At 43.1% G+C, this 14,691-nt stretch overlaps 1 protein-coding gene across 1 annotated transcript in view; it reads left to right on the top strand.

The window, feature by feature from the left end:
* Window positions 1-13,445, top strand: part of AOAH (acyloxyacyl hydrolase) — a 187,293-nt gene extending 173,848 nt beyond the window's left edge. Inside the window, exons 20-21 of the mRNA XM_088476026.1 lie at window positions 7,765-7,841; window positions 12,770-13,445. Coding sequence (XP_088332152.1) covers window positions 7,765-7,841; window positions 12,770-12,898 — 206 coding nt within the window. The 3' untranslated portion in view covers window positions 12,899-13,445. The remainder of the gene's footprint in view (window positions 1-7,764; window positions 7,842-12,769) is intronic.
* Window positions 13,446-14,691: the final 1,246 nt, after the last annotated feature.

The raw sequence follows: 14,691 nt of genomic DNA on the forward strand, positions 1-14,691 counted from the left end.
CCACTTCAGCCTCCAGCATGGCTGGAGGCCATATTTCGCAACCGGAAACACTATCACTCCCTGAATGTAATGGTGGTATGTGATGCCTCCCTCCAGATCCTGTCCCTGAATGCAAAATTACCCGGAAGTGCACATGACTCATTCGTCATCCGGCAATCAGGGATATGGCACAAATTAAACAACCTACAAGCTGGTGATGCGTGGCTTCTGGGTAAGTGGAGACCTTTAGTACATAACAATGTTAAGCTTGATACACAGTGATCCTGATGTTGTCACTTCTTTTTCACAGGAGACAGTGGCTACCCTTGCACGCCCTGGCTGCTCACTCCTTATTTGGCTCCCACACCAGGGCCACAAAGTAATTTTAATTCCACACTTACAGCCACCAGGCAAGTGGTGGAGTGCTGTATCGGCCTTTTAAAAGGCCTTTTAAAAGGCCGATTCAGATGCCTCCACCGCTCTGGTGGCGAGCTCATGTATTTGCCGTATTTCACAAGTTCGCCATAAAGAGTGGTGTCCCAATGCAGCCAGAGGATGCCTTGCCTGAGGATGGCCCCCGCGAGGTTGGTCAGAGGTCAGTATGTGGGGGGGCCATATGCGATGATGTGGTGGCCAGATATTTTAGGTAATTATTGGCACCAAAGAAGTTTTTTGACACAATGTGGTAAGGATTTTTGGAGACCATCTAATTAATTTGTTTTTTGTTTCCCATCTTCTGTTTGATTTCATAATCTTTGGGACTCAAATGATGACTACTTCCTGCTACCAAAAACAAACCTTCATGGGGACACATTGGATATATATTCTGGAACCAATATTGCAACGCAACATTTGTGGAATCATGTTGGCATGCTCCTTTGTCAACCAGTTCTTGATTTTTCTTTACTTTTTTCATATGGTGTTTGATGGGTTGTATTTTTTGTTATCACTGTGTGTATTGTTTGTGAGTCAACACTTTGGTTTTTTAGTTATGTTGTGAATAAATGTTTTGAGAGTGTAATTTTGCAAATTTTATTGACCATTGCAAGCAAGTGTAACCAGGTTCACCCACGTTAAAATTGCTTAAGGGTTAATCCTGTAATGACGCAATTTGATCTAAATTTAAATATGCTTTCTGGGTCAAAACCAACACCAAAAGGTATTCTGTACAATCAGTAGGCTTTGTAATCTCGGCCTAAGCAGGTTGCCCCCCAAATTGGAATATGTAAAATGTAGTAATATATAAATTGTCACACACAAAAAAAGGCCAAGCAGATTGTTACTGTTAGCTGTTTCGTGTGCCTGTTTCCCAAAAAACTACAACACACAATCTTAGTGACATTAATTGCAAATACTTGCTGGAAGAGTCTACTTATGTCAGTGTAAACAATCTAAGATTTGGAGACAAGGAATGAGACAGAACGCTAAGTTTACATTTTTAATTAATACAAATATTTTTAAATGAAAAAAAAAAATTAGGGACGCAGGATCACAGACATATGGTCAAGGACCACCAGCAGCCCGATGAGGTAGCCCCGCATCCATTCGATGCACCCGGCTAGGTCCGCCAAACGCCTCTGGACACAAAAATGGACACCCAAAAAATTGCACCAAAAAACATCAGATTTTGACAGGTGGGATATGTGTATGGGGAAATCAGCAATAAAAGGTAAAGACAAACAGAAATCTACACCAAATTCTGACAAACCCAAAAAAGTAAAAGGCACAGACACAGGATTAGATCCAAACATTTAAAAAAAAAAAAAAAAGATAAAAGGGAAACATACCGTACCGGAGGTGCCAACATTCCCCAACGAGGTGGGAGGGGTGATTTGGGATTCAGGGGAGGGGGTAGTTACGAGAGGGGTGGTTGGAGGGGAGGGGGAATTGGGATGGAGGGGAAGGAGCCCCGACACATGTGCCACAGGGTCTGTGCAGGCTGGGGAGGAGGGGGAATTTAGGGAATTTTGGGGTGTGGATGTTTGGCTGGGGGTTGGGGAGAGGGGCCGAGATGACGCCGTAGTCTTCGCTCTGCCCCTAAAAGATGGGAAACAAATTGTGGTTATTTTCGAACATGACCTTGTTAAACGCTAATTTTTTACACCACAAATATGTAAACATGCCCATGCAGATATGAGTACAAAGAATAAATAGGCCATACATGAAAACATGCACATGCAGATATGGATACAAAGAATAAATAGGCCATACATGAAAACATGCACATGCAGTTAGGGCCACAAAGATAAACATGAAAACCACAGTCAAAAAAACTTACTTTCCACGATCTGCATGTGAAAGCATGCCAGCAAGCGGGCGTCCGCCGTTGCAGGTCGAACCACCTGCGCTCCAGCTGGCCGATCTGGCGGCGTGAGCCGAAGGAACGCAGGCGGCCACGTACCTCCTCATATGCGGAACGCTTTTCCCTATTGGTGATGGGGGGAGGCTGGCTGGTGATCCGCCTGTCCATCACCTCGGTTAACACCATCAGCTCGCGCCTGGTGAATGCCGAGGCTCTCATGATGGCAATGGTATATTTTATAAAAAACAATTTTAATAAAGACCCGAAAAAAAATTTGATTGGCTAATGTATTTGGGTAATTAACTGGACAAATTCTATTGATTAGTGTATGAGTCATGTGTTCGACAGGGCCACAAATCTATTGCGAGTTATGATAGGCTTGATGCAGTGACATGCATAAGCTAATTTAAATAAAGAAATGAACCCAGTAAAATATGCGTGGTTAAAAACAAAGAAAACAAATGGATAATTGGCTCAAACATGTATTTTGACAAATAAAAGCGAATGTTTAAGCCGTACGTATTCTGCGGGTAAACACAAACACGGACAAGAGTAAAGTTTATTGCATTGCCAAAAAAAAAAAAAGACGAGCAATTAAGATAATTGATATATTGATTGGCATGATACGATTGAGGGAGGTAGGCAGAATAAAGGAGCAGGTAATCGGAATCTGACAGGCCCACTTCCGGGTTGAACGTGTACGTGCGTTCCCTGCAAGCCACATTGGGGATGTACGCTCGCTATTTGGCACGCTCGTTAGTTAGAGGAGGGGTTGGTAGAGTTTGGGGAGGATGTTTAGATGCGTTCGAAATTACGAGCGAGTGCTTGAATTAACATATTTCTGTACGTACGCCGAACGTACGAACGCCCACTTGCGTCCGGGTCTGAATGAGGGCCTCTGTGTTCAGTCAGCTAAATCTTTATTTTTGTGGCACAGCTCGCATGATATTATAAATGGCAAAGGAGCGACATAGAGGAGCAGCACCCGAGAGAATGTAAATGAGGACAGGGGCTAGAGCCGGAAAGACAAAGGGGTGTTCTAGTATTCACATGACTTTCTGATATTTCTGTGCCTTAGATGATGGTGACATACATAAATACAGATAATATGATCCCTGTCCCTACTTGCCGACTATCTGGCTGCTCCTTCCGGGAGGGAGCAGCCAGATCAGCAGAACAGGGGGCGTGGCCGGGCGGGCTGAAGGTCATTTCCGGGTGTGACAGGGGGCGGGGCCACTCGATCGCGTAATTTTGGCCCCGCCCCTGCTACACAATGCCGAAATACAGGCATTATGAAGCAGGGGGCGGGGCCAAAATGACGCGAATCGCGTCAGCGGCCCCCCGCTGAAGGGGGTTTATCAGGTACTGATGGGGGGAGACAGGGGATCGGCGGCATGCGGGAGGCTTGCCTGCCTTTCCGGGGGGGCGGGAGCTGCACCCGTTTATCGGAAGGCTCCCGCCCGAATCGGGAGGGTAGGCAACCCTGTCCCTGTCACAACACTGGGGTTTTGTTGATTTGGGACCTGATTTCAGTTTGGTTATAGAGTAGGAAAGATCAAGTACTGTAACTGTGCATTTTGGTAAAACCATGCTGTACTGCAGGTGGGGCAGATGTAAAATGTGCAGAGAGATTTAGATTTGGGAGGGATGTGTTCAAACTGAACTCTATACTGCAGTGTAAGAATACAGCTATCCAGCATTTGTGGGCTACATGCAAAAGCAGCCAGTATTTACCACACATGCAAAAAAAGTATGTATTTACACCCCTTGCATTGCAACATGGTTTTGTCCAAGTACGCAGTTACTTGTTCTATCTTACTCTATTCCCAACTCTGAATCAGGCCCCTGGGACAGGACCCCTAGGGCTAGCTATAGGTGCTGGAGAGTAAATGAAACTAGATGGCCTGATGCTTTTCCTCATGTGCACCAGGGCTATAGGCAGCTACTCTTATGACACAGAATACAGGACAGATGCAGGTACCAGGATTACCTCCAATGGCAATAGTTTGTGGGAAATCTGGAACAGACTGTGAATATACACCAGAGCCGGAGGCCCGAAGCACAATCTGGATCAGGATGTAGAAATATTGGGCTGGGATGCTGTAATGCAGTTGAGGCAGGCTGCAGGAGATATTGGAACTGGGTGCTATGCACAATGGAAGCAGACCACAGGTGATGTTGGAACTGCGTTCTTTGCACAATGGAAGCAAGCTGTAGGTGATGTTGGAACTGCATGCTGTGCACAGAAGAAGCAGGCTGCAGGTGATGTTGGAACTGAGGAGCTCATTCAAGTGACGGCACGGCAGCCGATCGCATGGCAAGGCATAAGCACGCCTACTATGACTTGGCGTGCAATCACTATGTATATGCAGATGCCCACCAGCCTGTCTTAAGATGCCCACTTATGCACGTCATCTCCAGGATATGTATGCAAGCATCGGTACATCTGGTACCATCGGAAGTGAACGCAGCGCTTGAGGTTGACTATACCCTACCTCAAGCACCACAATCACCTGAGTGTAAAAAACAGTCAGGTGATGTGTACAGTGATGCGTCCTTTTAATTATGAACGCCTCTGAAACAGCATTGGGATGCACAGGCATGCCTGCATTCGCACCTCCACTCCCCCATTTCTAGTGGCCAGCCCCTGTCACCACCCACAAATGGCTTCTCCTGTCACTCACAGTTTATACGCAATGAGCGAACGCATCCTGATCTTTCGCACTGGTTCGCGCACACGCACTTCGATGCATATGCATGCGCAGAATACGAAGATCAGCCAGCTACAAGCGAACACTTCTTAGTGTTCGGGTCTGAATCAGGTCCTGAGTGCTATGCACAATAAAAGCAGGTTGCCATGAAATATGCTATGAAGCAATACTGGAGCAGCTTTTCTGGATAGCACTGAACAGAATGCTGAGAAGCAATGTTGGTACAGGTTTAAGCATACCACTGAAGCTGAATGATGTTAAGCAATTACCAGAGCTGGTGTGCTTGAACATTCTGAGGCAGAATGCTTGTTAAGTAAATACTGGAACCAGGTAACTAGACAAATCACAGTACTGCAGACTGATGACTGGAACAGATTCAGAATGCAAATGGATCCAGGAGCCAGAGTAATGATCTCTAGGTAGAGAAGTTGGTCTGGCACTGAGCAGTCAGCAGTTCCTGGTTTAATAGGATGCCTTTAGAGGCTGGTTGAATCATGTGACTGAAGTTGCTGAAGACTGTTTTGTCAGAGTTGATCATGTATACTGTCCAAGATGGTGGTGTCCATGAAGCAGAACAGCAGACACTTCCCATTACAGATCACAAATCTCAGAAATGCCACACTGTTGGACTCGGTAACCAGGACTTGGACCCCAATGTTTCCCTAACGTACTCTAATGTCAGGTCATCATCTGGCATCAAGTGCTGTTACAAGTGTCTAATAGCAGTCTGGGAGACCACTTAGTAACAGGGCTGCTATATGAAAGTCCTTTATTTCTTTTCCTATGCAGTGGAGACACTCTACAATTTTGAGAGTACATTTTACATAATCCTGCAAGTGCTGGCCTTCAAGCAGTTTAGTCTGGTACAATTTTCTTATTAAATACAGCTTATTGTTTAAATCAGCTCTCTCATGCACTTTCTGCAGCACATCCCACATTTCTCTTGCAGTGTCACAGTTACATATATCCTCAGTCTGGTCATCTACACTGAAAAATATTGGTTTTTGTAATCTTTCTCACTCCATTCGGTTGTGAATGGGTCAGACTTAGCCTCTTTTATACATTTCCACATACCTTCTCTTATGAGCAGCATCTTTACTTTGAATTTCCATGTCTGTTGGTTCTGGTTAGTCAGACTCATCACTGTGAATTTGGTTAAAGCGCTAATAGCAGCAGTCATTTCCTCTGGGCTCAGGGCCTGATTCAGAACCGGATGCTCTGACAGAGTGCTTGCTCTGAATCAGGGCCTACCTTCTGTTTTTTTAGAGCGGCCTCCTGGCCGCTCGCATAGCTGTGGGTGACCACCCACAGCTATAGCGAGCGGCCAGGAAGATGGTCACGATGGTCAAGACAATCGTGACTATCGGGCTTGTGATGAGACCCTTGTGGTAGGGTCTTGGTGCCACAAGCCCTAGAGTGCTTTTGGCTCAAACAGAGCAGAAAGCGCTTCCACTGACATCAGTGGGGCTGGCCCCAGATGGTAGGCTTTCCCATGGGAACACCTCCATTTGGGCAGCCACTCCCCCGGCCCACCCACCAAAGGGGGTGTGCTGTCACTCAACATCGACAGCACGCCCCCTTTGGTACGAGACCCGGAGCGACGGTTTGCCCATCGCTATCTGGGTGTAGCGCATGCGCACGACAGAGCCGGCTCCATCGTGCACATGCGCACTGGGCCACCATCGACCCGCTTGCGAGCGCTCAGCGCTCGCGAGCGGGTCTGAATCAGGCCCTCTGTCTTTTCTTTCACTGAGTTTCTGATTTTTAGAATTTTTCTTTCTTTTCTTACTGCAGTCCTGGGCTCGTCATGACCATACATACCTACTCTCCCGGAAGTTGTAGGAGACACAAGTTTCCAGGTAGTCCCCTGCACCCACAGAAGAGTAGGTGGATCTCCTGCATCTCTCCCACTACCTAGTGAAGTGAGCAGGTGGGAGGTAATAAACAGTAAAAGAGAGTCTGTAGGAAGGGGATGTGGCTAAAATGACAAAACCACATCACACAAAGCATCTGGTCCTCGCCCCCTAAATGTTCTGGGAGGGAGTAGCCAAGTCGGCATAGCGGGGGGCGTGGCATGGCATAAGGGGGCATGGCAGGCACATGATGCCTTATTGGGGATTGAGTGGGGGCGTGACGCAATCACATCATCATGGCCCCGCCCATGCTACACAATGCCGAGACTACCGACATTGTGAAGCATGGAGCGGGGCTGTGATGATTTGATTCAATGCAAATCACATAATCGGTCCTCCTGCTGCAGGGGTGTGTGTGTAGGAGTGCTGGGGTCTGTGGGTGAGTTTTTGGGAGCCTCCCAGCCATCCCAGGAGAGTAGGGAAGTATGGAGTAAGTGGACTATACTGTAGAATGTTGACACCGGAATTCATCAGGAAATGTCCTCAATTGCACAGCTACTGTATTTTCATTAGCATTGGTGGCTTAATAATAAATGAACTGGTGTTGCTTTTACATCCTTTTCTTTAATCACTTATATTACCATACAGAAACACTGTTCTAAAATATATTATAATCTATGACAACATTTCTTTACATTCTGCTCAGGGGCGCTGAGTAGCCCAATTGCCTTAATTATATCTTAGGGTATTCAGCTAATTTAGGATGTCAGTTATTTTTCCATGTGTTATAAAGAGCTGTACAACTGGAAAACTCTAAGTCTAACATGAAGTAGTATTGTGAAAATGGTCCAGAAATTCTGTTTTATATGATGAATTATTTAAATCAAACTTTTCATTCAATTCACATTTATTTACTCAGTGACTGCAAAATGGGAAAGTTTAGGAGGAAAACCATGGGATCTGTTGGAGCCAGTAGATGGATTTCACCCTAATCAGGTATTGGGATTTCTATTAACATAAATATATAAGTAGGGTGAATGTAAATGTGTTTCATATTAAACAAGATATGTAAAGTTTTCCTTGTGGCAATTGGAAATTACAAATGTTGGGAATCCCCTTTAGGGAAATTGTACTTTGCTCCAGTCAGCTGGAGGCAAAGCCAGAGCCTATTTATTTGCCAAAATTATCAGTAATCAGTAATAATACCACATCCTCATTTATAATTATGAAAATGTATGATGTTTATTTAAAAATAAATATTGAGCAAGGAGATGGTGAATGGTACATGAAGCTCTGTTTGATGTTTAATAAGGCCTTTTTGGGATACATTCAGCATCCCGGTGGACAGGATGGCGACGCTTACATTACCGGCACTGGAATCCTGATGCCGGTCAGAATCCTGGCGTCGGCATCCCAATCGCCGAGACGCCGAAGGTAAGGATCGGGGTTAGGGGGGAGGGATAGGGGTTAAGGATAGGCACTAGGGGGAGGGTTAGGGTTAGGCACTAAGGGGGGAAGGTTAGGGTAGGGAGAGGGGGAGGGTTAGCATACCGACCAACAAGTGCCCGTATGCTAACCCTGTCGGTATACAGGCATCAGGATTCTGACCGCCAGGATCCCGAGCGCCAGCTTCCCGTACCCAACCCGGCATTTTTATTATGAGTAATCAGTTTCTAATAATACTAAAAGTAATATTATTATATTTGTAGCACATTTCTCCCAAGATGAGTATAAACTTTTAAATGTAGGGTCTTTTGATTCAATTGTGGCATGAATAGCATTTTTTTTTAAATAAGAATATCGGGTTTTGTTTAGAATATGGATCTCTCTGATAGTACATACACAATATGCATACAGTAACGTGAAGAAATAGGATCAAATACCAGAGAATTAGTAGATTATTTGGATAGTATGGAGGCCCTCTCAGTTTGATATGACTTTGTTCAAGAGTTCTGTTAACCTAGACCATGTTTATGCAGACCACATACCCTTATGGGAACCAGTGCAATGAATCAGGGGATGGCTGTAATGCAGCTGCTATAAGATAGTTTTGTAAGCAGTGTCTACTGTAACTATGAATAGAACAAACATTGCAAAAGTAGAGCTATACATCCACACAAAGGCATGTATCATATTGGGGTGATGTTCTACAACTTTCATTGCTTACAATACATTTTTATTTATCCTTACAAATTAAAAAAAAAATCCTAAACCCTAATGCAAATCTGTATATTTCTTGCAAAATAAAAGTATGATATATAAGAAACATTTAAGCTTGTAAATCTTGGTAGTAGAATTTGACTATTTAAATTTCCTGAGAGTCTCAGCCAGTTGGATCGCATACACTCTTGATGGTAGTTCTGCAAGGTATCTATTTATCATTTCTGTAACATGCATACAGTAACTGCACATTATATAAGCATAGCAATGCTAATTAAGGTACTTCAACATACAAATGTTGACAACAAACATTATCGATAAAGGCAAAAGCAAGTTATACAAAGCATGAATCAGAGCTCTTTCTATGTGGCACAGGTTTCTGAAAGTAGTATGGATATGGAAACCTTTTCATTGTTAGCGAGCTTAGATTTTATGAAGGTAATACAAATAGGCAACAAAAAAGTGTAATATATCAAATATAGCCTTGATTTGTATTCTGAAATTTCTAATGATTAGTGAGTAATGCCAGATTTATCAGTGCTCTTACAATAATACATTCTGTTTTAATACCACCCAGCCATCCCATTTTCTGTGGGATGGGAAATATCCAGCAACAATTGTTAATAAGAAATAAATAAATGATTTGTTACAAAGTGCACAGATACATGATGATGGTGTCACAGAGAGAGGGATTAAAAGGTCTAAAACTATTCTCACTGTTATTGACACGGAAAAGCTACTGTTGTGTTACCATCCCAACTGCATAACAGGGTGTTAGAAAGATTACATGAGGGAAAGATTACATGAGGGTACTGTGACAGTGAAAAGCCTCAACAGGATTTATGTGTGGTGGCCAAGCATTGATGGGCAAACTGAAACCCTGACTAAAGAATGTGGAGGTTGTCAGAAAACCCAGAATGCACCATCACCTGCCCCAGTACACCCATAGGAATGGTCTCCATCCCTGAGGCAACAAGTACATATTCAAACACGTGAACCAGAAACCGATTAGAGTTGGCCAAAAAGTATTGCTACATGATTAGAAAGTCAGTAAATTGAAGACTGGAATAATAACTGTATCCAGGGGATAGAGGAGCTAAAGGGGACAGAACATGGTGATGTCATGTAGACTAGTTCCTTGACACCTAATGGAAGAGGGCTACAAACCCAATTTCAGAACCATGTCAGATGCAAGAGGTGGTCCCAACAAGGAATGTGCAGGACATAACTCTTTACTCATCCACTCAACTGGATGCTTTTAAGGAGCCTGTCTCTGTTTCACCAGCACCCAACAAGAGTTTGTGACACACATCGGGCTTCCAAGCCCCATTTCCTGCTGCAGTGCTGCAGCTTTCTGGCCTTTTAAATGTGTTCTCATACATTGTTGTTGCAGTCTCGACAAACAGCCCTTCTTAGCAACCCAGGTCGCATAACACTCTGCTTGCACTGAGCACCTTTTTTGCATCTTTTTCACCCGAAAGTTCCTTAGTCACATAGCATTGTGACTCACAGCCTCATTTATCAACAAGTTTATAACTCAAAACTAGTGCTAAATATCACTTTTTATGATAAATGTTGCTCCAGCCAATCAGCTCCCAACTGTCATTTTTCTAACAGTTGACAGTTGGGAGCTGATTGGCTGAGCACCATTTATCAGAAAAAGTGATATTTATCACTAGTTTTGATTTATAAACTCGTTGATAAATGAGGCCCTAAGACACACCAGGAGACTGCAGTGATTAATCTGATATCTGACAATTATATATTTGTGTGCGACTGAGTTTAATTTTGTATACAAAGTGCTACAATGCATCGGCAGCATCTTTTTTTCCACGTCAAGTTCCATCCTTCATTTACAAACTCAGTCGCACACATATATACAAGTGTTGCATATCAAATTAATCAGTGTAGTCTCCTGGTGCATCCTAGTTGCATTGCATTGAGACAAATACACATATTCGGATAAAAAAAAAGTTTGGTGATAGCAGAGTCTTGCGGGTGACCTGGTGGCTCGCTCACGCCAGGCATCTTGCGCCACATGGCATATTGAGGTGAGATGCATGAGAACACATCTGTAGGTACCCCCCGTGGGCCATGGCACACCGATGGCATCTCTGAGACTGGTGAAAGCCAATCAGATGAGAGGTTGGCATATCTTCTGGATCATCTCTCGTATCAGCACCATCTTGCCAGCTGACTCTCTGCTCACCAATCGGGGTCTGCTCTAGGATCAGCTGACCCAAGGAGCCCATCAGAGATGAGGGTGCCATATTTAAGGAAGTCCCAGTGAGCAGACCAGTTCCAGAACAACTTCACTCCTGGGACCTGCTACTGCCTTCCGGCCACTACTTCCTGGTATGTTCCAGTTGAGCGTAACTACACATTTTGGTGAGCTGGGCCAGAAATAGAGCATAGGTGCCCCTCTCCTTCATTTTTTTAAATATGGAAATGAAGCGTGGACTCATGGGGAAGGGGAGTGGTGTCATGACACACACCCATTTTCATCACTCTAGGGGCCTGCCCAGCACTCCTGGAGATGCTGGGCTGCCCCCAAGGCTTTCCTCTGCACTAATCCCCCTTTTTCCCCATATACGGCCTGCATCTCAACCCTGGACACACTGATATCACTCCTCCTCCATCCACACCCCCATACTCAGCATTACTGTATGCACCTAATCACTATATAGAGCTTGTATCTACCCTGTTCCCCATATACAACCTGCAACTCACCTGTACTCCCACATGCAGGCTGCACCTCCCTTGTAACCCATATATAATCTGTATCTGTCCCAGTACCCCCATATTAAGACTCTACTATTGGCAGCCCTCCTCATCATTCTGCAAAGTGCTCCCTGGCTTGGCATAACACCTACTACCATTAGTTCTGAACCAACTTACTGACATGCTAATCTCCTGCCTGTATCTCTGCTATTCAGTCTAAACACTGCAGCTATCTTCCACATGAGGAGGAGCCTCATTAAGCCTCCAAGCTTCTCACACTCTCTCAATACCCAAGACGATCCTCTGGTTCCTAATCCGAGTTCACAAAACCCTAGAGACCTGACAGTGTGAATTTACAACTGTGTTGGCTGTAGGTTCATAATCTCCAGGAGAAACTCTTCAAGGAAACCCTTGTTTCATGGTTTCAAATTTGTTATCCATTGAGAAACTGAAGACCACCTCAAAGATGCAACTTGTAGTAATGTGGCTAAATCCACGTAATACTTTAGTGTTACCATGATACCTTACATGTTGAATTGCTATTTCTTATTTAAAAGGAAGGAGTATAGCATATTTCAGGTAGAATTTGGTTTTCCTGGTGGATGTATAAACCAGCACTATATCTTTCATAAAGATGCATGAATATTCTATGAATGTATTGTACTTGTTGTTTCTATTAAATAAAAAAAATCATACTTCTGCTCTCTCACAAACATTGTTATAAAATGTTTACTCTGACCTTTGTACACAGAATATTAATAGTGTGTGTCTCACTGATCTGTCACTACTATTGGCTTAATCAATTTCTGTCAGCATTTAGATTCCCATAGTAATAGTCAATGTAAAAAAGTGTTAACAATATACATACGTACATGTACATACAATGCTGCACAAACATTTCAAGCCTCATGTAAAGTTCCTTCCCATCTAATCCTAAATCTGTTCACACATTTTAATCCCCCTGACAAAAATAGAATAATCTGTTATGTTTATAAGAGTAGATTTAACTCTGTTTGACATAACGCTTAACTTTTGTTCCACAGATTTCCTGTGCAGTTGGAGCAGACCTGATCTGGGAAGAAGCAACAAAAAAATGGCCTGGAGTTTTTGGAAAACAAAATCCTTTCAACCAAGAAATTATAGCAAAATTTGGAGATCAAGGTGGACACTGACATGGTTTAAAATATCTTGCAAAATGGCTATATTAAAATATGCTAAAACACCACTGACCACTATGAACACACACAAGTTAACTTTAACCTAGTTGTGTCATGTGTATTTTAGTATCATAAATTATAACTCTATAAAGTTCTCTTGTATGATATATAATCTGCCTTTAGTGCAATATACACAAGGATATTCAGTATTCCAAAAGAACAATAAGCAACTAATTTTTATCAAGACAGTGGTATCTGTGCATAGGCAACCATCATATTAGAAGATAAAGACTTATGTTGCTTGGAAGCCGTGTTGGGCCTCGACTCTCAGAAATCTCTGGCAAAAGTTGTGAGTATGCAAAGTACCAAAGATTGTTGGTAAATCTCCTGATTTTGGAATTTGGACATACACATGCAGACGATCAACGGTTGTTGGTATAACAAAGAATATATTGCACAGTTTTGGATATAAACTGGTCTTTTCTAGACTACATATGTACCAAATAGTCACTAAACAATGAAAAATAAATGTGCAGACTGATCTGACCTATTTGTGGCTGTACCTAGCTGCAGTGTCTTCTTTATTAATAGGTTAAGTTACTGTGTGTCTCATGCTGTAGGACACCGATCTGTTCTTTAAACTTCTCCTTCCACACTGGTCATACCTTTCACATTGGGTGTATTCTTTGTTATCATGCTATCCTTAGGTATGACTAGTAGTTACTGGAGATATTGCAACCCTCATTCTGGAATCTTAAATAAAAGAAGCTAACATGCTAGCTCATATTGGTTTAGCATAAGAAGCCTCCCTTGAGGACCTCCACAGACATAGAATACATGACAAACCTCCATCCAAGTATCCCTGTAAACTTGGGAGGAAACAGACTACATTTTGGGAGCCATTTTAAGGCCTAATTGCTTGACAACAACTATAGACAGTTAAGGAACAGTGTTATTATTATTTCTATTTGATCCACGCTAAATAAAAATTGGAGGACATGAGACTATTACACTGGGAAAATGATGGACATATACAGAGGTTATGAAGGTGCAATGCCAGGTACAGAGAGTTTATTGTGGACATAAAACTGGTGGCCATGAGACTGCAGTGCTGGACACAGATCTGTTTATCATGGATATAACACACTGGTGGCCATGAGGCTGCAGTGCTGGACACAGATCTGTTTATCATGGATATAGCACACTGGTGGCCATGAGGCTGACATACTGGACACAGATCTGTTTATCATGAATATAACACACTGGTGGCCATGAGGCTGCAGTGCTGGACACAGATCTGTTTATCATGGATATAACACACTGGTGGCCATGAGACTGCAGTGCTGGACACAGATCTGTTTATCATGGATATAGCACACTGGTGGCCATGAGACTGCAGTGCTGGACACAGATCTGTTTATCATGGATATAACACACTGGTGGCCATGAGGCTGACATACTGGACACATCTATGTAAACTGAAAATGTACAATTGTAGTGGCCATACAAATGACACCTTTTCTCTCCCTGCTTATAATTATTATGAATTTATTAACCTTCACTGTGGACCTGGCTTTAGTCAGTACAGATTTCACACTACTTATCCTAGCGGAGTGGAGTGTAGTGTGATGCAGGTATTCACCAGAGACCTCCGCAACTTAGCTTCTTACTTAGCTGTTACGACATGCAGGCCGCTCGCTTTGTACAATCCAGATTATATATATATATATATATATATATATATATATATATATATATATGTTTTTTTACAACCTGAAAATACTGGCACTGCCTATATCCAGGGCCAA

Source organism: Taudactylus pleione, unplaced genomic scaffold (assembly GCF_031769625.1).
Source record: "Taudactylus pleione unplaced genomic scaffold, aTauple2 ptg000181l, whole genome shotgun sequence".
Lineage (NCBI taxonomy): Eukaryota > Metazoa > Chordata > Amphibia > Anura > Myobatrachidae > Taudactylus > Taudactylus pleione.